The sequence below is a fragment of the Syngnathus acus genome, chromosome 22, assembly GCF_901709675.1.
Source record: "Syngnathus acus chromosome 22, fSynAcu1.2, whole genome shotgun sequence".
NCBI classification, from domain to species: Eukaryota; Metazoa; Chordata; class Actinopteri; order Syngnathiformes; family Syngnathidae; genus Syngnathus; species Syngnathus acus.
In genome coordinates this window covers 4153393-4181342 of record NC_051106.1, presented here as the reverse complement: position 1 = coordinate 4181342, position 27950 = coordinate 4153393, and the positions used below count along the sequence as shown (strand labels likewise).

Genomic DNA, 27950 nt, shown 5'->3' with positions numbered 1-27950 from the left:
GACCAGGGAAGCCTTGAGCAAAAAAAAAAAAAAAAGAAAGAAAGAAAATGTCTTCTTCTTCAGCCGGACAAGTCACAAGAGCAAATGACATCAAGAGGGAAAATGTGAAAGAGGCGGACAGGCGGGAGTGCATCAAGCTTGTGGCGCTGGAGGCGGCCGAATTGTCCATGGAGCGAGCGGCGCCCAACGCGGACGCAGTGCGCACGGAGCTGCTGGTGAGCGCCGCCTCCTCGCTGGCCTTCTCGCCGGAGCAAGTGGCGTGCGTCTGCGAGGCTTTGCAGCAGGGGGGCAACGTGGACCGCCTGGCTCGTTTTCTTTGGTCCCTGCCCCAAAGCGACCTGCTGCGCGGCAACGAAAGCATCCTAAAAGCCCAAGCCCTCGTCGCCTTCCACCAGGCTCGCTATCAGGAGCTCTACAGTATTCTGGAGAACCACAGCTTCAGCCCGTCCAACCACACCTTCCTACAGGATCTGTGGTACAAAGCCCGCTACACAGAAGCGGAGAAGGCGCGGGGGAGACCCCTGGGCGCCGTGGACAAGTACAGAATCCGGAGAAAGTACCCTCTCCCCAGGACTATTTGGGACGGCGAGGAGACGGTGTACTGCTTCAAGGAAAGGTCTCGGAACGCACTCAAGGACCTGTACAACCAGAACCGGTACCCCTCTCCGGCCGAGAAGCGCAATCTCGCTAAGATTACGGGACTCTCCTTGACTCAGGTCAGCAACTGGTTCAAGAACAGGAGGCAGAGGGACAGAAACCCGTCTGAGGCCCAGTCCAAAAGGTGAGGCCGATATGAGGCACCTTGCGCGTAATTCTCTAATTCATAAATTCTGCCGATGCGTTATGTAAGAAAAAATATGTACTCTATACGTTAAGGGTGTGGAGCACGTTTGCAGTGTTTTGAAATATGAACTGGTTACCATTCAGATCCGGTTTCAAGTGTGTCGTGGAAACTAACTATAACGCTCATACACGCATACGCGCGCGCACACACACACGCGCGCACACACACTACACTTTAAATTAGTTCCTTTCGGAGTTGGTCGAAAAGGGACTTTAAATAGCCACATTTAATTTAGTAATTCATCATTTGTCAAACACAGGTGCACATGCATGCATGTGGCGACCAACAGAGTAAACATTGTTATTATTTGATCACTGAATGTCTGTCTTTAATGTGGCTCTGTGTCTTTGTGCGTGTGTGTGTGAGAGAGAGAGAGAGAGAGAGAGAGAGCGAGAGAACACACACACACACATACACAAAAGATGGACACCTGCTAAATAAAATACAACATTTATACTCAGTGGACGCCATACTGTTCCTGGAGGAGTAATACTATAGGAAGGAGGGGGGGTCCCTTTGGTGGGTGGGGGTGCAGCTGTTAGAATCAATCTTAAGACAGCAGGCTATTAAATAAATGAATAAACTACACTGCAAAAATACTTTTTTTTTTTCAGTAAATGGTCCATGGAAGCATTTAAACAGTTGGAATATAATGTTACATTCCAAGTAAAGGCCCAAGAACATTTTCAGCCATTTGTTTTGTGTCACACCGCCATTACCAGCACTGCTGGCTGTTTTTTATCACACTAGAATTTATTGCGCCAAATGGTTGCACGCTTGTTGACGCTGGTCGTCTCTCCACGAGACAAGAGGGCCATGCATTCCCAAGCCCAGCCTGCTCTTCAAAGCTGTGTATAGCCTCATAACACAACAACAAATGTGACCCATTATGGCTCTTTTATGCAGTGGACAGCAAGGAAAATTTAAACTAAGGTTTAGAAAAATAAATGGGTTTAGAAATTTGTCATACAAAAGTATATTCATTCATTCATTAATCTTCTATAAATATACATATGAGAAAATGTGACTACTGGTATATATTATTATTTTATGACCTGCTCTCTTACTATCTGTCTTCCACGTTGTGCCTCTTAGTGAATCAGATGGGAACCACAGCACAGAGGATGAATCCACCAAAGGTCAAGAAGAATTGTCACCCAGGCCCCTCTCCAACTCCTCAGATGGCGTTATCACTCATGGGACACTTCCAATTCAAACAGGGCCTCTGGACAGTGGGGTAGTCATCCAGCAAATTGGGGACATCAAAATGCCTGCTGGATCCAATAGCGGAGGGCTCTACAATGGAAGTCTGGTCACCAATAATACCTCGGCGACATTTCACAACGGCGGCTCGTCTTACCTCCACTCACCTGGGAACATCCTTTTCAATGGGCTCAATTTGGGCATCCAGCCTTTGGCGTTCAACTCTCTAAGGACGTCCGGCGGGGTCCTGATGGGAGGCTCCGGAGAAGACATGCAGGAGAAAGGACTGGGAGGCTCCGCTGAGGACTCGGCCCTGCAGTATGCCTCCTCCTACTCGGGCTGTGTGAACGGAGGGCCCGTGAAGCTGGAGGGGGTTCACACCATGGCCGCCCAGAACGGGGGCTCCTCCGTGCTGACCTTCAGCTCCTCGCTGGGCGGCTACAGCCTGGTGCAGGTACCCAGCGGCGTGTCTGACAGTGATGGAAGCTCGCTGCTTAACAGCGATGTGGGCCTTCCTCCCCTGCAGCTCTCCACCTCGTCCTCTTCCTCATCTATTACACAAGGTAAGTTGCGTGAAAAATCATGTGATTTTTAACTGTAGTCTACACACTGTACTTTGAATAACTGAGATAAAACGCAGCAGAATCAAACAGAATCAGGTGTTGGCTGAGATTGGTCATGTGACATTTGCGGGTTGAGTCGTAATTGGCCGTTACTGAGCAACTGTGATGTCATTTTTAGTCGACAGCAAGTGGCAAAATGGCCGCCCTCTGACATGGACAAAAAAAAATATTAATCAAAATATTGTGTTTAGAGTAGTGGGTCTGCATAGAAAACATTGTATTTTGTTTTTTTTTACTTGAATTCCCCCTTTAATTGATTAATAGAGTATAAAATGATATGGTGAACATTTATATACATTTCTTTCCCTTTTTAAATTCCGAAGTGCAAATCTGCAGTCTCTATTCATGGTTGTATTTAAACTGTTTGATGCTATATACCATACAATACAACTTTATTTATACAGCACAAATACGTACTATATATAGAGAGAGTGATTGTCCTTTGAAAAGCCCCGAGATGAATAAAAGCAAGTGACCATCACTCATCATCGTGGCGCTCTTGATCTTCAGAGCTGGGGAGTCGAGAAAACATGGTTCAGGCAATCAGAGGCTATGAAATGCACTAAGAGGGAACAGTGAATATGCCATTACAGCACTTACTTTGACATTAAGCAGAGAATCCACGCCAGGAGGAATTGAAAGGAAAAACAGAGAGTGCAGCTTGCTGTTGAGGCAGCACAGACTCACGCTACAACAATATAATGTGTGCGAGACGGACAACAGTCGCCTTGAGGCCCAGGCCTCTCAATCAAATGTATGAATAATATGAAAAGTGTGAGTGGATTTACTTGTGCACCTCAAGTGATGTCAGCATTGATGTGTTGTTGTCTGGCCACAGGTGCAATCGCTCTGAACGATGTTGCAGTGAGCTCGTCCAGCGACGACTCCTTTCAGCAGCAAGACAAGCTGTCCATGACCTCCATGCATCACAGCACCACCGTCCTCTACAATATGAGCAACGTCAACCAACCGGCCATCAAGAAGGAGCCTCTGGACGGAGGCGTCTACTCATACCACCACGGGCTGCACCTGGACCCGAGCGGGCAGATGGGTTACTCCACCCCCAGCGGCGAAGAGGTACCATCTAGTCAAGCTCCGGTCTCCGCCGCCACCTCGTCCAGCCCCGAGGTCTACACCACGCTCACCGTCAGCACGCCGCTTATGGCCCAAACGAACCAGAGCGGTCACCACCTCCATTCCGCCGAGTACCTCAGGGGACACGAGGTTCGGGCGGGCCAGCCCTCGCACTTGATGGGCCCCTGTATGGACAACAACTACATGAGCCTGTCAGAGAATAAATTGGACAACACGGGGCCGGCGGGTGTGACTGACATGGTGCGGGCCATGTGTGGGGACATGGAGCCTGTGGAGGGGAAGGAGCTAGCCAAACTACAAACAGTTCAGATGGATGAAGACATGGCTGACCTTTAACCTTAAAGCAGAAGCACTCATGTCGATGTGAGCAGTGATAATCTTTTGAGTGTGCGTGTGTGGGTGTGATTTTTTTTTTTAAATCATTAATTTCATTTACCTGTTAAATTATTTGACAATACTGTGTTGACTCCTAGATGCACTCGATTAAAATTGAAGGCCTGTTGGAAGGTCTGGACATTTATGCAAAAAATAATTTTAAGATGTTTAAAAGCGAGCTCTCTTCACATGTCACGACGACTCATTGCAGCAGTCGGCGAATGTTGCTTGAGTGCGTGTTTAAAAGTGCAGTTTTACAGGCAACACCTGCTACTTCCTGTTGAGTGGACTTGATTTGCCGAAGCAGGTGCTGGCATGCCGCAAGTCACATGACTAGGATGTTCCTCCAAACTAAATGCGTCATCTGGGTCAAACCAAAAAGGTCATTCATGGGGGGGAAAGGGGGGTGGGGGTCTGTGGAAGAGGGACAGTTTTACTGAGGGACTGCGCACATAGACGGACAATATGTCATTCAATACACAAAGCTGCTCTCTTCGGACAAAGTGCCCTTCAGTAAGCACCTTAAATTGCCTCTCGAATCTCAAATATGAATGTACCTTTTTCGGCTTTTGCACTAGCATCACGACATTATACGGGCTTCGCACGATTGTTTTTGACAGGCCTCAACAAAAGCACACAATTCTGCAGCGACTGAATTGAATGGCAAGGTCATGCCGCTAGGTTCACGTGTCATTCATATGTTGTTAAAAATGCTGCAAATAGGTGTGACCATGCTATGCGTGTTCCGTTTTTAACGTGCCTCTTCAAACGTTGGCGATTCCCGACGCAAATATGCTTCCCAAATGGATCAGGAACAAAAAAGGGACAGAAGTATTTTTTTTAAACAGAGAGGGGTTGCAATGATTTCTCTTAATCATAAGGTTATTTTTAGTCTTTTGCTTTTTACATTGTGAATAACACTGAATGGAAGCTGTGCAATCTGAAGGCAAGACCTCAGATTCTGAGATTTTCCACCGCCTCCGCCTTTGCTGTCACTGGAATATTTGTTGGTTGTCAGATTAGGAAAAGACAAGTGAATGTGGAGGCCATTTGTCACGTAGGTCTGGTACTTTTTTTTTTTTTTTTTTAAACCACGGGAGCACACATTCTCCCTGTCAGACATGAACGACTAGAATAGGACATTTCAGCCTAACGGCCAACTCAGTGCATTCATATCTCGAGTGCATCAAACTTTTTTTTGTTTTGTTACTGGACTCATCATGAAATTCTACCAATTTCTCAGTGCTTCAAATACAAGAAGTGAGTGATGGCAAATGTTTCTTTTTTAAACTTAGTTTGAACTATATGTTTGTTATCTGAAATTATGTGAATGTATTTTTCTAAATCTCTGTAATGCAATAAAAGTCTATATTTATAAAAACAGTTAAAGGCAGTTTTTGATCCTTGCAAAAAAAACAGCGGGTGGCTTTTGACCTAGGTGTCATAGCGACATATGTCTGCGCACAGCTTTATGACAGAGAAAAGACACAAAGCACATGTCTCTCCAACATTTAAGTAGCCAAACTGTGAGGATGAGGGGGAAACTAGCGTGCTATAATCCAGCGAGCCTGCTGCCGCTTGCTCTCTCTGCAAGTGATCGTTTGCACATGCCTGGCAACCTGGTCTTCATTAGCCCTCCTTTTCTCATCCCAGCCCCTGTAATTCAAATAAACAGCAATGAGATTTCCAGAGGTAAAGCCTTTTGGGCTGGGGGGTCTTACAGCTCCACATACCCCAGTCCAATCCAACAGCCCTTCCCTGGGTGAAGGCCAAACAACCCCCCCACCCTTACCACCCCCCCAACCAATCCTCCTCCTCTCTTTTCCCGACAGACATGTGGAAGAATGAATCTGAGGTGCTGTCACTCACACACCGACGCTCAATCCACAGAGAGCCGGAACTCCTCACATGGCTTGAGGGGATTCTCTGGAAATTCCCACCAAATATGTGTCCTCACTCTGTGGGCGCCTGACCAACACACATAGAGATAAGAAAAAGGCCAGGTTTGACAAGAGGACAAACAAGGAGGGATTTGACTTTATCCGCAGTGTGTCTGCGGTGGATTATTGACATTCAGGTCCAAGGAATTGGATGCGATCTAACTGCTGGTGCACATAAACAGAGGCTATTTGTCTGCGCTCATTGTTGGAGCAAAGGCAGGGAGACAAATGGGTGAGCCGAGAAGGAAGGGAGGGCGAGGCTGGGATAAGGTTACCTGTGCGCAGGTGACCTCGTCGCCATGGGCAGTGGATTAGCTGATTGTTAGGTATCGAGTGACCCCCGCCCCTCCTGCAATATTGAAGAGGGTGAAAACAGCTTTGTTGTAGGCCAGAACAATATCCCATTTGCAATGAGCAGGAGACCATGGGCTGACTCTCACGCAGAGGACGAGGAACAGGAGGAAGAAAACGTCAAGCTCGCTTTATAAAGCCTATAAATGCATGGGATGAAGGAACGCCATTGTGGCCTCACACATGCAGTTCATTCTTCATGAACATTTAATCACATCCTTGATGTGGGGGAAATCCAACCATTCCATACATATACTCTATTTTACCAAAGTAAAACATAGCCCTACTTCCAGGGACAAAAAAAGCAAGGAACTCCCTCAGAACCCTGGCCTTATTAAAAACACTGACCTCTGAACTTTCAGATGCTTTCAAAGCTGACATTTAATGCGTCGCAGCAGACTGCAAGCCATATGTAACACGACCTGGGGAGCACGGTACTCCGCTGCTCCACGTCCCACTAATGAGAGGGCAGGGGTCGGCGGGTACCAGCCTAGCTCGGAGAGACCCACCACTACTGGGTTGCCTCCCGCTGCTGCCGGCAAAGTTTAGCTCTCCCCAGGCTGCTGGGAGGAACAATATTGAGGAATAAGGAGTTAGTGTGGGAAAGATACAGACGAAACCTGTGATGACGAAAGGACACACACGCACGCACGCACACAAAGCAATTACTATTAGAGGTGTGTGAAAGTATCATCTTGGCGCCCCCTCCCTGCCAGCATGCATGCACAGACAAGCGCCAGAAGTGTCACGTCTGTTTGTTTCTTTTTTTCCAGCCCGTGCTGTTTGTTTATTTCTGCACCCAAGAAAAACGCGCCCTCCCCCTCGCCCCCTAACAAAATACTTTGCTTGTGGTGTGTTTACGGACCGCAGCGCCGTAAACGCGCCGAGGCTGTAATTGCAACGCATTTGTGGAGTCGGCCCTCTGGAGGAAATGCGTAATGATTTTGATGGGGGGTCGAAGCCCAGTGCACTTGTAGCAGGTCTAATTTTCCAACATGACAGGAAACACTGTTAAGCTGATAATTGCAGCTCCAATTTCATTTAACTCACTCATGTCAACAGTTGTGTTGTGTTTGGGGAGAAGGGTCTGCCTTTTTATTTGGTATACGCGGCACACTCAACCAAATGCGTAATTAATTTGCCAATTAACTTTTACGGACAACATAGTTTATCCCTTACTATTATGGAGTGTAAAAGTAATTTTAAAAAAAATGCACATCGATTAAGTCAAATTCACATTTTCTCTTGAATTTATTCCACTTCCCACTGAACGCAGGAAAAAAAGTCAGACTAAACTAAACGCCCCTGCAGGACTTTATCGGGCTAATTTAAACTGCATCAGCGCTCTTCCACTCAAGGCAGCTGAAATAGCACTTTGGATTTAGATGGAGTGAAAACCATCTGTGAGCCGTTTCACTTTTCCTCCATATTTTACAAATATAAACCCTCCTATATGGGGAAGCCTTTTGATGGTGACGTTTTTATGAAGCGTACTCTTGTGAATTCCCACTCGAGCCTCTCTTATTTTTCCTCCTCTCGACTGGAGTGAAATGTAGCATTTCATTGGTTTCCCTGGCAACGCTTGGCGTAAACATTTTTTTCCCCCAATGGGACAATTAATAATAGATATGTTTGGAATAATTTAACACGGCACCTCTGGTGTAATTTAGCGGGTGAAAACAAACACTGAAATTGTTTGTTATTGTGTTGTCCCTCACACTTGCATGGGACACTTAGTTTAGAAGGGCAGGTAAATCCCTGCAAATCATATTTGGAAAGCACTAACAAGTGTTGGCCTCATAGTATCCTCGAGTATTGCATTACTTGCAGGGGTAAAAGGGGTGGGGAGTGGAGGCTCAGTTCTGGTCGTATAGCTGATGGAGAGTCGACATCTTGAAATAATTTCGCCCCCCGGGCTGCTCGGGTTAAAGGAGGAGGCGCGTCGCAATGTGGTAGAGATATTAGAGAAACCCGAGAGCTGCTCATCAGACAGCTCATTCACTCAAGCTTTTACACAGCCACATATATCCTTTTGTTATATGTCCAGCAACGTGCACATGTGTTTATACACACATCAGGTCAAATTGCAATGCAAAGCCCAAATCATTTGCATGCTCCCCCAACCCAACCCTAGACTGTTGTTTCCGCCTGTCATGTGAAAGGATTTTCTTTATGCATTATATTTTGATACTAGCAGCAAGCCATATATATTATGGTGTATATTATTATTATTGTTTTTATTCTTATTCTTCCTATTATTATTATTGCGTTATTACACAGCAACTCAGCTAGGCCCATTTAAAAAAGGTCCACAACAGCACGACGACCAGAAGCTCCTCTTTCATTCACAAATTGGGAACCTATACGCCCTGTGAGGACATATGGCCTGCAAGGACATTTGATAAGGTATTAAAAAAAAAAAACATCAAACTTATATTATAGAAAACGTTAACCCACACGTTTTCACAAAAAAATAATAATCAATAATATTTTCTTAATTGTTATATTACTATCCAAAAGGCAGATGAGTGCAACTGATCGGCAAAAATAAACCCAATTGATGGTTGTTTTGGAATATGGTCACGTGCTTTTGAGCTACGCAACTCTGACAGCATCCGCATATCGTCAAGGGCGTTTTTGCATGTCATTATATCTAAAACGGAATTTCCCCTATGTTCTTGCCATAAGTTGAAATAACTAAATCAAACTCTAAAATCTTTCCATTTGCTAACAATTGCATTGATAAAAATAAAAGAAAAACTAAATAAAATAATTTAAATGCGTATTTTAAAAAAAATCACAACACCTGTACATTTAGTCTACTTTTTAAAAAGGCGACAAAGTGACACTTGTTATAATTACATAGATTTAAATTACTGATATATTTAAAACTATTGATTTAATTGACTAACCATGGAGTATGAATAACAGACATGCAGTCATTTTTAATGTTAAGCTGAATCCATTTGGGACCAGAAATGTGCTCCTTATAAGCATATTGAAAAGGGGAATCCGGTTTCAAGGGTGTGTGTGGTGCAGACGAAGAAATGTGATCCTTGAGGCTCGAACCAAAAACTGCTGCAGCACGGACCAATGTGGTACCTAGAACTCATTTACTAATGGATCGGTTTAGTATTTCAGCCCACCGAAAAACGCTGCATGGAGCAATGCACTACGGTGCCGGTCTAATCTCAGACACAAATGGGGGCCAGATAAAAGGAGCAAACCTGCAAAAACATGATGAGCCAGAAAAATAGAGGAAACGGCCAAGATAACTCAGCGTGATAATATTACTTCTTTGCGCGGATATACATAAATTAAAAGACGCCATAAATATAAATTTGAAGTGCCAAAGCTTTATTTTCTAAAAAGATACGTAGCCTACCCTATTTCTCAATTTAATGCGACAGTTGCATTGAGATTGTTTTTGGACTGTGCAGCGCCTATACATCAAAATGAATCATACCGGGGTCTCTCGCTCTTGCTCGTTTTTTAAACTAGTATAGTAAATTTAATGCATCAGAGTTGTATAGAGATTTATTTTTTTACTGTTGAAATACATCTGCACTATATATCTTAATCAACCGTGCCAGGATCTCTTTCGCAAATGCACGCACAACGTGCACACACACAAACACGCGGCGCGCACACACATTGGTGGTCTCTGGGCCGTTTGGCAGGTTGCGGTTTGTCTTATAAAAGACAAACACCAAATGGTTAGGTTTGCTAACCATAGGAACTTATTAAATTATATCACCCCATAAAATAAACGGCCTTGGTAATTATTCGACTGTGAAAAGGTTGTGCAGATACAACAATCTGTATGTAATTAAGGGAGGTAGGCGTTAACTAAAGGCCTCAACACAGACGGGAAAAAAAAAAAACCATAACCCCATCAATAATCTTTTACAGCCCCTCCCAAACAAATATATATCGTGCTGCTTTTATTGTCTTATCTGGTAAATATTTTTGCACGCCTTAAAAATGTAAATGGCTTCCCTGCTCGTGTGCGATTAATCCCGACTCTAAATAATATGCCGAAGCACGTTAATACGGCCTTTAAGAGGTCTGTAATAATTGATTAGTGTTTAGGAGCTGCCGTGGGGGCGGGAGGTGGAGGTGGAGGCGCGCTCCTATTTCAGCCCCTGACGCGCAGCCTCTGGGGAGGAAACGGAGCTGCAAAGTCAGTACTGCTCTGCTGTACAGGGGTGCAGGGCAGACGCAGAGCCAATCACCGGAACGCACTGGGCTCCCTTTAAGCCTGACATATCTCCTCGAGGAACAAATTGTCCCGACAATCAACATCCCAAATCTGCCGGAGAGTGAAGGGAGTGCGGCGAGGAGCGGAGATCGAGGAGAGTGGGCAGGCCCGACGCGGAAGGATTTGCATCGCGAGGAGTAAAAAAGAAGGCATAAACGTCAATTTTGTTTTTTTCTTCTCCCCTACACCACGGACATCATGTCGATATTACCGTCTTTCGGCTTCACCCAGGAGCAAGTGGCGTGCGTGTGCGAGGTGCTGCAGCAGGGAGGAAACCTAGAGAGGCTTGGCCGCTTCTTATGGTCTCTCCCCGCATGCGACCACCTCCACAAGAACGAGAGCGTCCTGAAGGCGAAAGCGGTGGTGGCTTTCCACCGGGGCAACTTCCGGGAACTCTACAAGATCCTGGAAAGCCACCAATTCTCCGCGCACAACCACCCCAAGCTGCAGCAGCTATGGCTCAAGGCGCACTACGTGGAGGCGGAGAAGCTGCGCGGTCGGCCGCTCGGCGCCGTCGGGAAGTACCGGGTGAGGAGGAAATTCCCACTGCCGCGCACGATATGGGACGGCGAGGAAACCAGCTACTGCTTTAAAGAGAAGTCCAGAGGGGTCCTGCGGGAGTGGTACACGCACAATCCGTATCCGTCCCCGCGGGAGAAGAGGGAGCTGGCCGAGGCCACGGGACTGACCACCACGCAGGTCAGCAATTGGTTCAAAAACAGACGGCAGAGGGACAGAGCCGCGGAAGCCAAGGAAAGGTACTCCAACCACGTCCTATTATTACCACCCTGCTGCTTAATATTAAAAAAGTGCATGGTTTAGAAAAGCAGAACAGTTTTTTTGTTGTTGTTAATGTTTAGATTTTTACGTTTGAGTTTAATTATTGCTAAATTTTTGCTAAATTATTCCAATAAGATTATTACTTGAAAAATAAAAATCTTCTCAGAGGTGGCATGCCAATGCAAAATACCAAGATGCGACCTGATTTGACTGTCGTGTCGTTTCTCCCATGCAGGGAGAACAGCGAAAACAACAACGCAGGCGGCAACAAACAAAACCAGCTGTCCCCGCTGGACGGAGGAAAGTCGCTCATGTCCAGCTCGGAGGACGAATTTTCTCCCCCTCAGAGCCCCGACCAGAACTCTGCGCTTTTGCTCCAGGGCAACATGGTCCACCCCGGGGCCTCCGCGTACTCCATGCCCGGGCTAGGCGCCCCACAGTCGGTGCACGGCATGCACGGACACCCGCACCAGCTGCAGGACTCCTTGCTGGGACCCCTAACCTCCAGCCTTGTGGATTTGGGCTCTTAAAGACGCTATTTTATTTGACGAAGAAAAAAATACAGAAAAGGACTGATGAGCTGTGTATCAGATTGATGTATGAAATAACACTATAGTAGCCTACCTTATTGTATAGACTGACTTCTCTGTCGTTAAATTTGATTCGAACTTAAAATAACTTTATGCGCTTAATCTGTATATCACCCCGACAGGAGGTTTTTATTACTCTTGCACATGAAAACCCAAAGAAGACCTAAAACCCTGAACAAAACACTTACGTGGACTACGCATTTTCTTAATTTATATTTTGTTAAAATAATTCGAGTCAGGTCCTTTCAAATAAAAGTAAAAGTAAAAGTAATGCATTTGTCTTTTCTTATTCACCAGCAGTCGTTTAAGTAAAAACCCGACAAAACAAAACGATCGCTGTGTGAAAACATCGCCACCTCACCGCACGTTAACACGTTGTGCAAAACAAAAACACTGAAATGTATCGTCAATTGCATGATTAAATATAAAGCTCGATCAAATGATTACGTCGTGTTTTTTAGAATAAGCAAATAGTCACAAAACGGAAGCCGCTGTAAAACATACGCTAATTAATTTTTGTTTTTCGGTGAGTTTTTTTGGGGTAGATGTTCAGGACGGGGGGGGCATTTTTTGCTGTCTTGATTCTCGTCACTCACCAAGAGTTTGTCTTGTCGTTCCGGGCCATGGGAACGAGTCAGCCCTCTGCCTTTATAGAACGGCGGTTTTCAAACCTAAATGGCAAACATCCTGTTGGGGAAAGGGGGAAAAACCTAAATAAAAGTCAAGTTCACTGGCTGATTAAATAAATACACAGCACAAATAAACATGGGGTAGATATTAGTATTCTTTACATAGTAACAAAATGCATGGTAAAAATATGACAACCGTAATATTAAAACACCACAACTAACATATTTATTTAATTATTGGGGAGATAAGGTTATCAAAATGGGGCTTGAACATAAAGAAGACATGCCCCCCACCCCACTAACCCTCCCATACTCATGTCAGGGTAAATTGTTTTGAGCAGAGAGCACTGAGGATTTCCTGCAGCATAATCTGAAACAGTTGCTGTTAGCATTATACTGGCTGATTGCAAAGATTGCAGGGCTGCAGGGACGTAGCACCAGATTCATTTTGGGGGTGACTGGGTGTGCGCCTCCAGCTATTTTGCATCATCACATCACTCTGTAACGTTCCTTACGACCCCAAAAAGACTAATAGCTGCAGATTGACTGACATGGATTTTTACACAGACTCTGTCCAGATAAAATGTGAACGTTAGTTGTGTCAATCAATCACAAGTGAAAGAAGCAATAGATAATAAACAGCGTAATGGGAAATTTTCAATTCAACATTCAGATTGTAAATGTTGACAATAGTTAAGCAAGTGTTGGTGCAAAAAGTCCAGTATATCCTGATGTTCCGGTTTCAATTACGCCGTGACCTTCCCTGAACTCACCCTCGTGATCTTATTACATCTAAAATATTCAACAAATTAGTGCTTGGTCTCAGCAGAGGACCGTGACGCATGATTGGGCACAAACGTGTTTTGGTGAGCGTTAGGTGATGAAGAAGAAAAAGTGTTTGGTAGAGGACAGTGTTTTCCAACCTATATGTCTTGACATACCATCAAACAAAATGCCATCTGATGAAAGAGTACTAAATTTTCTGATCATTATACGTGGTTGGCATAGATAGATGAACTAAGACACATTTCTTTGTAAATAAAAAAAATTCAGACTAATTAAGTAAAATTGGATAATTTCCCACGGCACACCTGATCATCACTCATGGCACAATTATGTGCCACTAGTTTTTATTTTTGCTTTATATGCAAGCTGAACGTGAACATAAACAACACATAGCAGTCAGCAGAGGTCAGCAGAGAGCCGAGCTTCCGATGATCCGATCATTCAGTGCTCAGCATGTGGCTCAGCTTCTTGGCACAAGAGTGTGGCTTAATATTCACAAATTAACAAACAGGTGATCACAAAGCCACCAAAGTGACTCCTCATACCTGTTAATCTAATGACAACATATCCAGAACGGCAGAGACACAGACGGGATTAAACAAGCTCTGGGGGCCACATGACAGTGAGAAGCCATCAGTCACCTTCAGGATGTGTGAAAGACTAAAATCAATCCAATATGGAAACCGGCACACTGCTTTTAATCACTCTCAAATCCCTCGTTTCCGAATTGGAGGGAGAAATGTTGCTTTCATAATTCTATGCGCCATATCAGCCGCCACATGCCCTTCCACGGAAGGCCTCATCGGCGAGCAGGCGTTTAACGACAAAAAGCGCAGGTTGAAGTCGTGGCTGCCAGCAACAACAGCTGCTGATGGCAAACAGGGCTCCCAGTCATCAACGGGGCATTTCATTTGTCATGCTTGTAAAGTGGCAGTGGCTCTAAATCAACAGCAGGAAGGGCCTGGACGTGTGCAAATAAACATGGCGAGCGTGAGCTTGCGCAGTCGGCCTCACGCTGATGTTTGCGCTGGCAGCGCTCGGGCTGTGCGTCTGCGCTATGAAACACTTTCTCGGCTGAGCGGCCTTTTACGCGGTCTGGCGGAAGGTCGGGCGGGGAACCGGGTAGGAGACGCTCCCAGGTATCCATAATAATCACGAGGTGGAGGAGGGCGGTGAGGAGGGTGATGAAGGGAAGGGGACGTGGGGGGAGTCATGAGGGACAAAAGGACCTTTTCAGGCCCGACTTAGCGGGGAGGGAGGGGCGGCTGGGCGAGAGAGATTTTCTTACCAATGATGCATGGATCTGACAATGTTTTTGCCTGGCCCAAAGGCACACGCAGCCTCAGTGTGTGCGTGTGTGTGCGTGCGTGCGTTCTAGCAGACAAGAGAGAGAAAGCACGAAAGCACAAGGATATGTTTACACAACAAGGACCTGGCAAAAATACTGAATGTTTTTCTTCTTGGTGCTTGAAAAGATTTTTTGTACTGAAAACACTGACAAAACTATCATAGTTCATGCAGACATGAAAAAAAAAAACACTGTAGTCTGCAATGTCCAATGTTGGCAATGACAATGGAAAAAAAAAAAAAACACCGCATGCAAGTCCTCCCGGACGATACCGCCAATGCATTTGTGATATGTGAATGAAGACTTGCTAAGTAAAGCTACAGTACACTGTTGGCCACAGCAATGTGATAAATGTCCCTTTGCTGGTGTACGAACCAAAAACCTTCCAATGTTAGGAGCAATATGCTCGGCGTTTATGTTTTAATGCACATGTGCATGCCCAGACTACACCTGATACTCAAACGCACACGTCCATTTTTACAGATCGTCGTTTATACGAGGAGGGAGAATGCTATCATTTCTAAAAACTTTCATTTAAAGCCCATTTCCAAATTTCCACATCTCTGTGTGGAAAATAATTAGTTTTCTAAGCCCAAGGATGGCTGAAATATGAATGACTTAAATCAAACAGCTACAAATCTGATGTTAAGCGTGAGTAGCGTTGGCTCTCTGGCTGTCTCCATAGCAACAGCCTCCAATCTGTTTTTTTTTAAGCCACTTGTTACCTTCATGTAAAGCAATACTTTGACCAAGGGCACATTTCAATTAATTATGAAAAATACAACTCACAATTTTGCTGAATGTATGATTTTCCAATCCAGGCTATTAACCAATACAGTGGGAATTGCAATTTGAGACAACATATAGAAAATTGTGCAGTCCATGGCCAGACTATGAGAAGGAGGAAACACATATGACCTCCAAAAAAGTGAATTACTCTAATGAGGTCGTATCGGGTTAAAAAAACTCACAAGAATAGGAAAGCGCTTCTCCAGGAGGAAGCTACTACGTGACTGAGCTGAAAGAATTATTCATCTCCGTCTCCCGGCTGGCTGAGTGATAGCTAACCCAGAGTTGAGGCATGAAGAAAGAGAAAATGGGTTGGACTTGGACGATAAGTTGACTCAGCAAAGGATCCCCAAATATTAGCGTGTGAAATACCATGTTGTATGCAGGCCAGCATCACATACAGGTGAGCTGTGGAAACTGTATAATAAAATAAAAAAATAAAACAAGGACGACTTGAGAACAAAAATGTGCCCGGGAGGCTCCAAGTCATAAATCACATGTTGCCGAATCCAAAATCCAGTTTTGGCAGTGAAGAATCAGATATCCGTAAGTGGGAAAATGAGAGCTGCGTTTAGTCTTATGAACTTTGGAAAAGGTTGTTATTCTCTCCAAGTCTTCGCTCAGAACGACAGTCCTGTTTACCACAAAGCTACTAAACGTGCGTCAACTCCATTACAGTAAAGCCCAATGGGTTTACTAAGACATTATAGGAATAATATCTCCATATGATCAATAATTGATCACTGTTATCACTCGAAAGCTTTTCTGAGCGAGTCAACCAGACACCGCTTCTGGCTCAAGGGTGTATTTGGAGAGGGGTCGGAGACGCAACAAGAGGAAGGGGTATGGGATAATGAAATATACCTCACTCTCCTGAGGGACGTCGTGGGGCTCACCAATAGCTGAGGGACCCCCTCCTTTCTAAACATACCGGCCAAGCCCAAACATCATCCTTCCTTCACAACCCTGCAGCTATGTCCATTTATTTGTCTGCCAAAGTTGGAGTGACAGCACCCCGAATCTGAGCTGCCATCTCCCTCCCTTTGCCCTTCATCTTTGTACTGCAAAATACCCTTCTTGGTTCCATGCTAGAAAAAAAAAAAAAAAAGAAAAACATTCAGGAAATGAAAGTTGTAATACGATCCTCTGTGTGCCAAACGTCTCCCTGAGCAGGGACAAAAGGCCGGCAGTGAAAAAGCTGCCGGGCCAATTTTAGTTAGAGAGAAGAGTGGCGAGGTTGATGGTGAAAGGGACACGGAGGGAGAGAAAGATGGATGCGAAGGAGAGCAACACAAGACGGGCCACGGAATCCGAGTCAGGAATTAGTTAGGATGAGATTGCTTCCCCAAAGAGTGAGGGAAGGGAGGAGGTGAAGCTTGCTCAAGTGATGAACTCCTCCTTGCAAGAAGTAAAATAAACGTAGCCATTCCTCCACAGTGTGTTTTCCAGCAGGCCCCTCCAGGAAAGAGCCCTTATGAGTCCACAACCTACAGTCATGCTCGAGGTCTTGTTATGCAGGATGGAGAAAACGAGATGTTTGATGTCCAAACAACCAGCTAGTTTTAAACGTTCATGTGTTGGACAGAATGATGCAGGCATCTTGGGACCAATACACAAAATACTATGCCTTTCAATGTTACTTCACTTAACAACACATTTGGCTACCTTGCTATGTACTGTATTGAATTATTATCAGCTTTGGAAAAAAAAAAAGAAAATGCACTTTTTTCCTCATTTTCTTTCTTTTTTTCTTTTTAATTAATCAAACCCTTTGCATGAATCCATACCCAAGTTCTCGCTTTTAAAAAGGTCCGAGAACCCTGGTCCAGATAAGAGAATTTCATCGAGCACCGACTGGGTTTCGACATCTTGAAGCAAAGACATCTGAGCTGACAGCCTGAATGTCTGCTTCAGCCTCTCTGTCTCAGAGTTTGGCAGGTTTATAACTCTGACCCCAGACCATGACTGAGAAGGGGCTCAAGGTGCTGAACTTCAACTTGGCAACAGCTGCAGAAACTAGAGACCAGAGAGTTATAAATATAGACCATTAAAATCGAAACTGGTGCCCTTGGTCTCTGCCTTAACACTTTATCGCACATGTACATTCACAACCTGTCCACTCATTCACACACACAAAAAAACAAAATCACTTTACATTGTTATTGTGGATACCTGAGTCAAACACCTCGAAACTCTTTTGTCTGAAAAGAAATATTTTTAAACAAAGGCAATTTCTAGGTATGTTGTCTGTAAATTGTGTTCTCTTATCGGAACATATATTTAATTAAAATTTGATGTGCGGAGCTTTCACCGTCACAGTCTGTGTGAAACGGAATGAACTGTTAAACCAGCAAGGCAGACTTTGATGGATCTTGAGCTCCCCTTTGTGGCCAAAATGTGGTACAACAGTTGTATTTTACATCTTAAAAACAATTGGGTCATAAATGGAAAACCACAAGCAATTGATTTTCAGAAGTATTTTCCTAGGTGTTGAATGAACATGCATGATGTGAGTTTTAATTCCTATATTTAAACCACTGAAATGCACTTTTCTGCCATGTACTATTAACATGCAAATTACGATGAATCTCAATTTGTAGTACAGTATATAGTACTCAGGCTCCCTCTAGTGGTAATACAGATTTAAATGTTTAAAGTTACCATGCAGGTTCAGCCAGTGCGTGGTTTTGGTTCTTACTTTTGTTGTTGTTGTATTTGTTGTTTTGAATTAAGTATATTACAGTCCAGTTGTGGATTACAATTAAATTGTATTCATCATTTTGAATAAACTTTCAACTATTTAGTGAGTTGTTTTGCTTTTATTGTGCAAATTTTAACACGCGCGTGTGCGTGTACGTGTGCGCGCGCGCGTGTACACGGGTGGGTTGATGTAGTGAAACAAAATCTCCGGCAGAGGTCTCTACCGAGCCATTGTATAATAAGAACTGAGTAAAACTCAGATGAATAAATTAGTTGGCAGTAGTATATGGGGATGTAAATTAAATGTTTCGGTTTCGATGACAGCGGGAATAAAATATTTATTGAGTTTGACCTTTTGAGAGAGTAATCTACGTGTGGATAGCCTTAAAAAGGGTGACACACCATCTCTAAAACAAACCATGATGAAATATGTCAACTTATATGGACTTTATATTAATAATGAGTTGTCATGTGGTAACTTTACGGAAAAATGAAACTTTTCTTTGCGTTTGCACCAGTGACTCTTTTTTTCATGCTAGAGTCATGGAATGTGCGATTTTTTTAGCCACTTATTGAAATTAACTTAGAAATAAGATTTTGTGGTTGTAGCAAAGTTTTCATCTGCAGCAACCACAATGTTTGTTATTAATATTGTAATAATATTTTGACTATAAATTGAATATTCTTCACAAATTATTGTTGTATACTGTCAATTTAACATTCTTCACAAGGTGAATTAAGGGCTAAACTGAGCTCAGGCAGTGACCAGATAGCTTGACATAAAAATTTGCAACCTATCTGATTGCATCTAGTGTAATGTTATAATTTTACATGGGCAAAAAAAGATTCCATACTACAAGAATTAACTTGTTAAGACAATAGGATGTCATTTTAAGAAGGTTTGGGCCTAACTGTAATACGACAAATACGACACTTAAAATATGAGAAAATATAAATATTATCTAACAAATAATTAGTCTTGAGCTCCAGACTAACTGATTATTCGAGCAAGGGTGATTTCTTTTCTGTTTTCTGTTATTAAGTTAGATTTAAAAACAACTCGATTCAACAAATAATTAGTGTTGAGCTCTAGACTTTAACTCATTGTCCGAACAAGGGTGTTTTTATTTTTATTTTTTAGATTTTTGTTGTAAAGTTAGATTTAAAAAGAACCCAAGCCTCTATGAATGGCAACGCATACTTACATGGTGCTGCAATATGGCACATCACAGACAACTGCATAAAAGTGAGGCTTCAATTGGTTCTGAATGAAATGGCGCGTGGGAAATGCAGTAATACGCACTGAAATGCACAAATTCTAAGGATAACTCATTTTGATGCTTGGTGCAAGGAGAAAGGAGCTTGCTTAATTAAATGGAAATCTATGACATCTCCAATTACGTGTTACATAAATTCAATACCATTTATTCAGTGTTTTTCCACATTTAATCATTCGTGGAATGTTTACAATATGTCCTTTCATCGACACAAAAACTGACATTGATTATTGCAGTGGTGTCTGTGTATAAAAATGATGACTGCGTCACAATGTCCTTGCACTGAGCATGATGTTGACCTTTTTGGGACCTTGCATCAAAGACAAAGGCGTGGATGACGCAAATTGGAATTGCAATGGGGCATTGATGGGACTGTTCTCTCTCGATGAGCTGATGTTTGCTTGGAAGATTTCAACAAGTGTTTTTTGATCATATCCACATAGTTTTGCAACCCTTCTTACATTTTGACAAGGTGCCCTAGTGGAAATTATGAGTGAGATGAAGGACAGATCGTTATTTGTTTGTTTAATTGTTTGTTTGTTTGTTTGTTTGTTTTTCCTGAACATGACTGTCTGAACAATATTTCAGACCGTAGGCCAAGTGCTCAAGTGCGCCTCCTGTTGGACAAAGAATAATGGCGAGGAAGAATAAAAAGGATCAAATCTGTCATAAAATTGGTCCAAAATGTAATTTCCTTTAAAAAAAAAAAAAAGTCTAGCTTGGTGAGCTGCTTTTATGATGAATATATCCTGTTTGGTTAGTAGTGAAAATGTCATTTGTCTCCAGGAAGCTAAATTTCATATAGTTCCGAATCTGACTAAATCACTAAAATATTTTATGAAGTGGCTGCGTTACGGTTTTAAAATTATTGACTTGATGATCTAGATTCACTCATTCTTTTTTTCTCCAATATTCACACCTGACGTGTGAATGTTCTCACCTCATGCTGGGGAGATGCTTCAACACCAAGGAAGTAGATTTTACACAATATCTTTGACATGTATAATTTTACGTTTTTTTCCCCCAATAGTATTTTATGTTCAGTTAAAAATGTATTTATTATTTTGTTATTCTTTTTTTTTTTTTTCCCTTACAAGTGCAGGTGGCGGTTGTGCTTGCACCATGAGCATCCATAGTGCTTAGAATGGCTTTTGACATCATTGCAATATAGACAATAATATGCAGATATTATGCATATAGTGCAAGCTGACCTTCAACATACAACTGAGGCTGAAACGAGACAACTCTTTACCTGTCTAAATAGCAAGTGACGTGTGTGGGGTGGAAGTCAAACGTGCGCGACAATAAATGTTACTGCGCGGGTATTCGGAAGGTTGGGACAACAAGCCAGAAAAAATACTTAAATGGTAATTAAAACCCTTTTAATGCACGACCAGACCACAGTGCAGACACACACATGCTAGGAGTCTTTTCTTTGGATTGGGACCCTTCACAAAAAAGCGGCGGGGCCCCTTTGTCCAAGAGGGGGACCTCAGAGCCATCATTAGCACTGATTACCGCTGACCAGTTTGACAACCTTATTGACCGAGAGAAAAAAACCCTCCACCCACCCACAATGTGTTCCCCCTCCCTCCTTCCTCTTACTTTCAATGGAAACGGAAATATTCAGACATTTTGTTCCAAAGAGAAGCCACCAAAAATAAAGAGCAAAAAGCCTCGCGACCCCCGCCCCCCTTTCATATTCGCTTTGTGTTTGAAAGCCTTTTGTGCATCTCACAAGTTACTGTGGACCGATTCATTACAAACTGGAGCCAACCAGGTGTCCGCCCTATACACTTGGAAAAGCTCAACTTGAACTCGCCCTTCTGCCATACTTGGGGAGGGGGCGTCATTTCTTCGATTCTGTAGTAAGAACAGCGGGGGTGGGGTAGGGGTTGCATATTCTCGCAATATTCATGGAACAAGGACGATGCTGCATAGGTGGGGTGGGGGTGGGTGTGGGTCTTTTATCAAGAATATCGTCTAAAATTAGGTGCCCTTGCTAGGGTGATCATTTGAATCCTGCAGATGCAGGTTAGTTTATCTAGAAAAAAAACGTGCCCAGTGTACAGCAAAAGATGAACTTGGTGTGTGCGTGTGTGCGTGCGTGCGAGCGTGCGTGTGCGTGCGTGAAAAATGTATGTATGCAGTATGCAGATATATTTAAAAAAAAAAAAAAAAACATGGCCTACATATTAATACATACAGACTGGCAATTACACTGAACCTCCTAATTCCTCATGTCTTCTATTACTACAGTAATAGTACAACAAACGTATAAGCGACGTTATCAACATTTTTAAATCATAACCAAAATAATATATTTAAAAAAACGTCGTCGACCTGGAACTAGTCCTTTCTACTTGGCTTCTTATAGTCATAAAAAAATCCGTTTCCGTAGATTGAGCAATATTCTCAATATTCTCAGAGTAACCTAAGATTAAGGCAGTTGAAGACATTTTTAGACGTTCAAAAGAATACAACAAGCAACTCGTGCCATCCTCACTGTTTTTTTGCTTTTGTTTTACGATAGCACAAAATATTAATTGCTGTCAGTGGGACTATACACAGTTGTGCCACATGGATGCTATGCATAATTTAAATAAAAAACACGGTCAATATTATTGAAAAAAAAAAATGCGCTCGTGCATCGTCTCTTTTTTTCTATATTAATAGTATGAAAATTTTTTCAAAAGGACACTGTTGACGATTAAGACAAATGTTGGTGAAATAGATGGAAACGCAGCAGTTCCTTATTAGAGGTGGGGGAGGGGCATTTGTTTTCTTTTGCGGTAAAAAAAAAAAAAAGCATGAAAAAACATTCCGCTTGTTAATGGACCAATATTTATAAAATCACAGGCGGAATATTCTTTTATATTATTATTAATTATTATTATTGTTATTACACCACAACTATTATTATTATTATTATTATTATTGGGGCAAAGTTGTAAATTTCAGAAATAAACTATAGCACATTTTATTTACATCAGCCATTTTGACATGAAACCCCAAATTGAAATAATCATTAACCACAGAACAATTGTGACATTACACATTTCCCAAATAAGAATTTTGTAAATATTCGCAGACATTTTACGTCAATAGAAGTTGTTTTTTTCTTCTTCTAGGGTAATTTTGCAACAAATGACGATCCAAGAAGACGACGGCGAGTGCTCGTCCATGCGCGCAATGCAAGGCTTGTGCACGTCGACAATCTGCCGTGTTTTCATGTGCATGATGCTCTCTCCCCGCGCATCATCCGGGTTAGTGAGCCGGCCTCTCGCTGACCTCTCGCTGTCACCCTGCATTACACGACGCCCAGCATGATGGTCAATTAAGGCTCGCTGTGAAATGTGTCAGGGTGGACAGATAGAGCCAGCCATCAAGACATGAATTTATGCAATCTCCGTTTTTATATTTCGTCTTTTCAAACACCAATCACAAAAAAATGATCTCTCTCGATCCACAATTATTTTATTAAGTTACTTGTTCCCTTTGACTTATAGTACATTGTCACTAAAGCGCGCATGCTCAACAGGTCCACCTGTGCACAAGGTAAAGTATTAAAAAACACCAAGCGAATGAAGATGAAATCCAAAAAGACAGAGCAGATGCGTTTAAATAGGCAAATAAACATTATTTATAAAACTTTTGAAAGAAACGTAAAAATAGCACAGTTCTTTCTCAACATGAAATACGGTAGGTTATAGGCGCTCTCTATACTTTCTTTTTTTTATCCTTCTCAATGGGGGAGTTATCAGTCTTCCAAGGGTCAAATGCAAATAAAAGTATAGAGGCCTCACAGATCCTTGCATGGTTTTGGCAGGCGTCTGATATCCATGTCTACATGTGTATGTGCGTGTTTGCATGTATGTGTGTGTAACGCAACGCAGGCACTATGAGTCGTTGTATTCGATTGTCTTTCACTCGTTCATCGCCCCTTTTCGCTGCTTCCATTCATCAAGAGTTGAGCCGGAGAGCTCTCAGATGTCACATTCACTGTCGCTGGAGGTGATGGAGATGGCCGAGGCCGCCGCTTTGCTGGACAGGGTTGCCTCCGGACTGGAAGCGTTGCCCAGACGGTCCACGGTGCCGTCCTCGTCGGCCAGGGAGCGAACAGAGCCCCCGGACAAGACCTGCTGTTGAAGCCTGGACAAGAGGACACGGCGTCACAAAGAACGACAACCCTGTAGCAAGCCAATCATGATTGCAGTGGCAAACACAAATCCATATTTTTCCTCTTCTAAAAAAAAGATAGATATATAATAGCATTTTTTATTTAAGTGTAGTAATAAGACAACAACATGACATCATATACAAAACAAATCATTACAATGTTTAGGTCATCCATCTATCATGCATTAATTTGCAGTAGCACGAATTAAAAATAAAATGTACCAGACTAATGTTGGATTCTAAAAAGATAAGATATAAAGCTATTAATCATTACTGTAACAAATGCATTGGTCACATTAACCGCTCGGATTTTTTACTAGAATCAAGAATAAAATCATTTTCTCCGTGGTGATGTTGGAATAGTACTATACTATAATAGTACTATCATAGTATTATTTTGCGCGTCATTTAAAATGAGCAACAACGCTATTTTGGAATCTTGTAGACTTCCCGTCTATGAAATAAATACAAATTTCTGTCCTAATTAAATAATGCTGGTGCTAAAATTGTGGAAAGTATATCATTTTTAACGGAAAGACAAAACAAGTGAAATGCGTGTTCTCACCTGTTTTTGGCAGCCGCAGCTCTGTCTCTTTGTCTTCGGTTTTTGAACCAGTTTCCTACTTGTGTGGGTGTAAGTCCGGTAGCCTGTGCAAGCTCCCGTTTTTTACTGGGATTCGGATAGGGGTCCTGCAAGTACCATTCTCGTAACAAATGCCGGGTCCTCTCCTTGAAGCAGTGGGTTTTCTGCTCGCCATCCCAAATGGTTCTAGGCAGCGGGAACTTCTTCCGCACCCTGTATTTGTCCACCGGCCCCAGCGGGCGTCCGCGCAGCTTCTCGGCCTCCTGGTAGTGCGCTTCCAGCCACAGCGCCTGCAGCTTGCTGTGCGACTCTTTGGTGAACTTGTTGTTCTCCAGGATATGGTAGAGTTCGCGAAAATTGCCCGTGTGGAAGGCGACCACGGCCCGGGCTCGCAGCACCGACTCGTTCTTGTTGAGCACCTCGCAGGCCGCCGGGGCGACGGGCAACGACCACAGGAAGCGGCCGAGGCGGCCCACGTCGCCGCTCTCCTCCAGAGTCTCGCACACCCCGGCGACCTGCTGGGGGCTGAAATTCAAGATAGGCAGCTGAAACATGGAGGCTTCTCCCGAGTCTGCCCCTCCGTGCCCCTCTCTCTCCTCCACGTCGTCTCCGTCGGCTTCTTGACGCGCGCCAAGGCAATCCGCGAGACGCGCGCCCGCACGCACGCACGCACGCACACACAAGGCAATCCCCAAAGTTGAAGCGAGCCGAGGGAGATGCGGATCGATGTCGCCGGAAAGGTGGGGGCAACCTAACGCACCATTGCTTTGGCCAAACTTAGCGGGCGAAGGGATCGGAAGGACCGGAGAAGGAATGACGGCGCAGCGATGTATTTATCAAGGTGGGCTGGGATTCAAAGTAGGAGAGGATTCGAGCCGGAGCAGAGGTGTATTTTTTTTTTTAAAGGGGGAGAAAAAGACAGTCAAGCCCCTCTGATGATTTCCTATTGGACTTGGCAGATTGGCTGGCCGGTTGCCATGGCTGCACGTCAATCACTGTCAAGTTGGCCCAATCGGGCGCGATGCACATCTCAGCGCCTCCCTTTTCAAAACATAATATATAAACATTTTGACCTTTTTGCTGCGCGTCCGTAGTCGTTTCGTCGCGCGGTTTCCAAACAAGCGCTTTGTACGGTGGGGTTGTTTTGACAACAAAAACGACACTTCCATCCACAACGGTGCGCCTTTACGCAACTGAAAACACGTCAGGTACAAAATAGAGGATAATCATAAAATCTAATTTACTGCCCTATTTACGACGTGCATCTATCATTTTAAAGAAATAAAGGCTACAGTTGAAAATGTGCGCTTTTTTTTTTTTTTTTGCATTGATATGCAACACTAGAATGCATCTTTCGGTAAATGTGATGCTACTTTTTAAGTGCAGTAAATGAAGACAGAGAGAGGCGCGCGCAAGCGTGTGTGTGTGTGTATATGTACGATGATGATGTCCCTGGCAGGCTTTAGTATCAGCCACACTCCGTTTTGTGCTCAGGCTGATTTAGTAAATAAGAGGGCAGATAGATAGCGCAGATGGTTTGAAGTGTCGGGTCAGATTATTTCATGGCTGAATACAGTAGTAAAGTTCATTCTAACGGAAAGGCCTGATATTATTTTCACAGTGGTGCGCGCACGCACACACACACATACAGAGACAGGCTCGTCCTCGTACGTGTACGCGCATCCACGCTGCGCTGTATCCCCTTCGGGCTCTTTGTGCATGAATTATAGACGCTTGATGAGGGGTTATGAAATGCCTTCTGCACAGGAAGCTGTTCATTCTCTTGCTGGTTTACTGCAGACGCGTCGTCTTGGGTTAAAAAGTAAAAAGCGTGCAGTTCAAGAAGCTCGCAATTTGCATAAACTGGAAGAAGCGTGCTCCCGTCGACGAACAAATAAAGCCTATTAGGCCGCGTTATTTAAGTCAGACTGTTTTGTTGATCAAGGTCAACACATTATCACAGCTGGTAAACAAAAGATAAAACCTCCACGGGATGCTGCAAGGAAGGTATATTGACATGCTGCTCTTCTGAAATATTTAGTTGCCTGTAAATATTTCATCCCCGCAGACTGTCTGTCCCAAACTGAATTTACAAGGACTTATTCGAGGAAGCGCACCATCAATAAAACACCAGGTTGCTTTTGATCCTTTAAACGGAGGGCTGCAAATAACAATTGTATTCTGTGGCTACGTGTCTGGTTTATGGACACTCTTTTTTTTTTTTTTTTTTTTTAAAGTCATTCATTCATTCATTTTTGATTCATTGAGATATTTTATACATACACACACACACACACACATATATATATATATATATATTAAAAAAGAGCAGAAAATTGATTTTGTATATTCAAAAGTATGTAAATTACAAATGACCCTGTAATAACGCCATTATTATTTTGCACTGCACAAGGTTGAAAGAAGTCTGAGTCTCTAGGCCTATGTCACAGTGAGGCCTCCTGACACCAATATCTCCACACATTACCACAAGACAACAACACAGTGTATCTCATTCAAACATCTTTCCCCCCTTTGTCTATTTGTTTCGTGCATCCTCATCTCAGCAGACGCTTGTCTGCACACCAAATGTGATTTACTGCAGCCGCCTTTCATGTTAAATTTCCAAGACAATTGTGTTGAAATGCTCATTTCTTTGACTAACACTGCGGATATTAAACTGGAAATGATCACATTCTAATCAAAAGGATAAAACACCACATGTGACTATTTAGCCTACAATATAATTCCACAGAAAGAAATTACTGAACAATAATACTTTAAAATGACATCAAGCCTGAATTAAAATCTGGTTTTAGCAAAATGACTACGAGATAGACACTAGCTGATTAGTGTTTCAATACCGCACCCATTCTTAAAAAAATATGAGACATACATCTTCTGTCGCATTAACCAAAAAAACATCTTGAAATTTTTCATAAGAGTCAGTAAAGCAAACATTGGCCAAGGCAATAATAAACACAAGCTTACGTATTGAGTAAAATACTCAAATAAAGACAAAGGCAAAACCTAAAGAACATAATATCCATGTCAAGATGAAAAAAATACTTTTTTTCCCTGCCAAATACAAGAATGAATCTTTTCCTAATTGAATTCACAGTATTGAGCTTTAGAGAAGTACTGTGACAGAAAAGGTTTTCCCGTGACATGCTCATGACACAAACATGGTGCTGATATCATGAGACTAAAAGAAGGGGGTGGTGACCACCTCTCACTTATCCCCCAAATGACAATAAGAGACATTTACTTTGTGTCCTCATCATCATTATTCGAATGTAGCTGGGTCATAGCTCGCCCTGGGCAGCAGGAGGGAAGGAGTGGGGAATAGTTCCATGTGAACCGTCTGGAAATGACCCAGATTCCCGAGGATCACTGGAGCAGACGAGACGCTACAAGAGCCTGTCACCAACAGCCATCCTGCCACACTCCCATGCAACCTACAGTACCTTGCTTGCTCTCACCATCTGCCCTGCCCCCAAGCCGCCGCCGCCTATAGTCCACAAAGCGTTTATATACACCAAATCTCGTTTTCTTACTTTAAGAGGTTGCAATCTGCCTTTGCATTGCGCAATGCGAATA

The 27950-nt window shown here is 43.2% G+C and overlaps 3 protein-coding genes across 3 annotated transcripts; 2 read left to right on the top strand and 1 right to left on the bottom strand.

The window, feature by feature from the left end:
* Window positions 1-16: 16 nt before the first annotated feature.
* On the top strand, window positions 17-5521 carry six4a (SIX homeobox 4a). The gene is made up of 3 exons (XM_037240739.1): window positions 17-781; window positions 1940-2610; window positions 3509-5521. Exons 1-3 carry the CDS (start codon window positions 48-50, stop codon window positions 4099-4101), a joined length of 1998 nt encoding a protein of 665 aa, XP_037096634.1. The 5' UTR covers window positions 17-47; the 3' UTR covers window positions 4102-5521.
* Window positions 5522-10579: 5058 nt separating this feature from the next.
* On the top strand, window positions 10580-12572 carry LOC119116472 (homeobox protein six1b). Its single transcript, XM_037241848.1, has 2 exons — window positions 10580-11450; window positions 11708-12572. Exons 1-2 carry the CDS (start codon window positions 10891-10893, stop codon window positions 12000-12002), a joined length of 855 nt encoding a protein of 284 aa, XP_037097743.1. The 5' UTR covers window positions 10580-10890; the 3' UTR covers window positions 12003-12572.
* A 10476-nt stretch (window positions 12573-23048) lies between these two features.
* Window positions 23049-25185, bottom strand: six6a (SIX homeobox 6a). The gene is made up of 2 exons (XM_037242099.1): window positions 24336-25185; window positions 23049-23743 (listed from the first exon to the last, which is right to left on the bottom strand). Exons 1-2 carry the CDS (start codon window positions 24905-24907, stop codon window positions 23578-23580), a joined length of 738 nt encoding a protein of 245 aa, XP_037097994.1. The 5' UTR covers window positions 24908-25185; the 3' UTR covers window positions 23049-23577.
* Between the last annotated feature and the right edge of the window lie 2765 nt (window positions 25186-27950).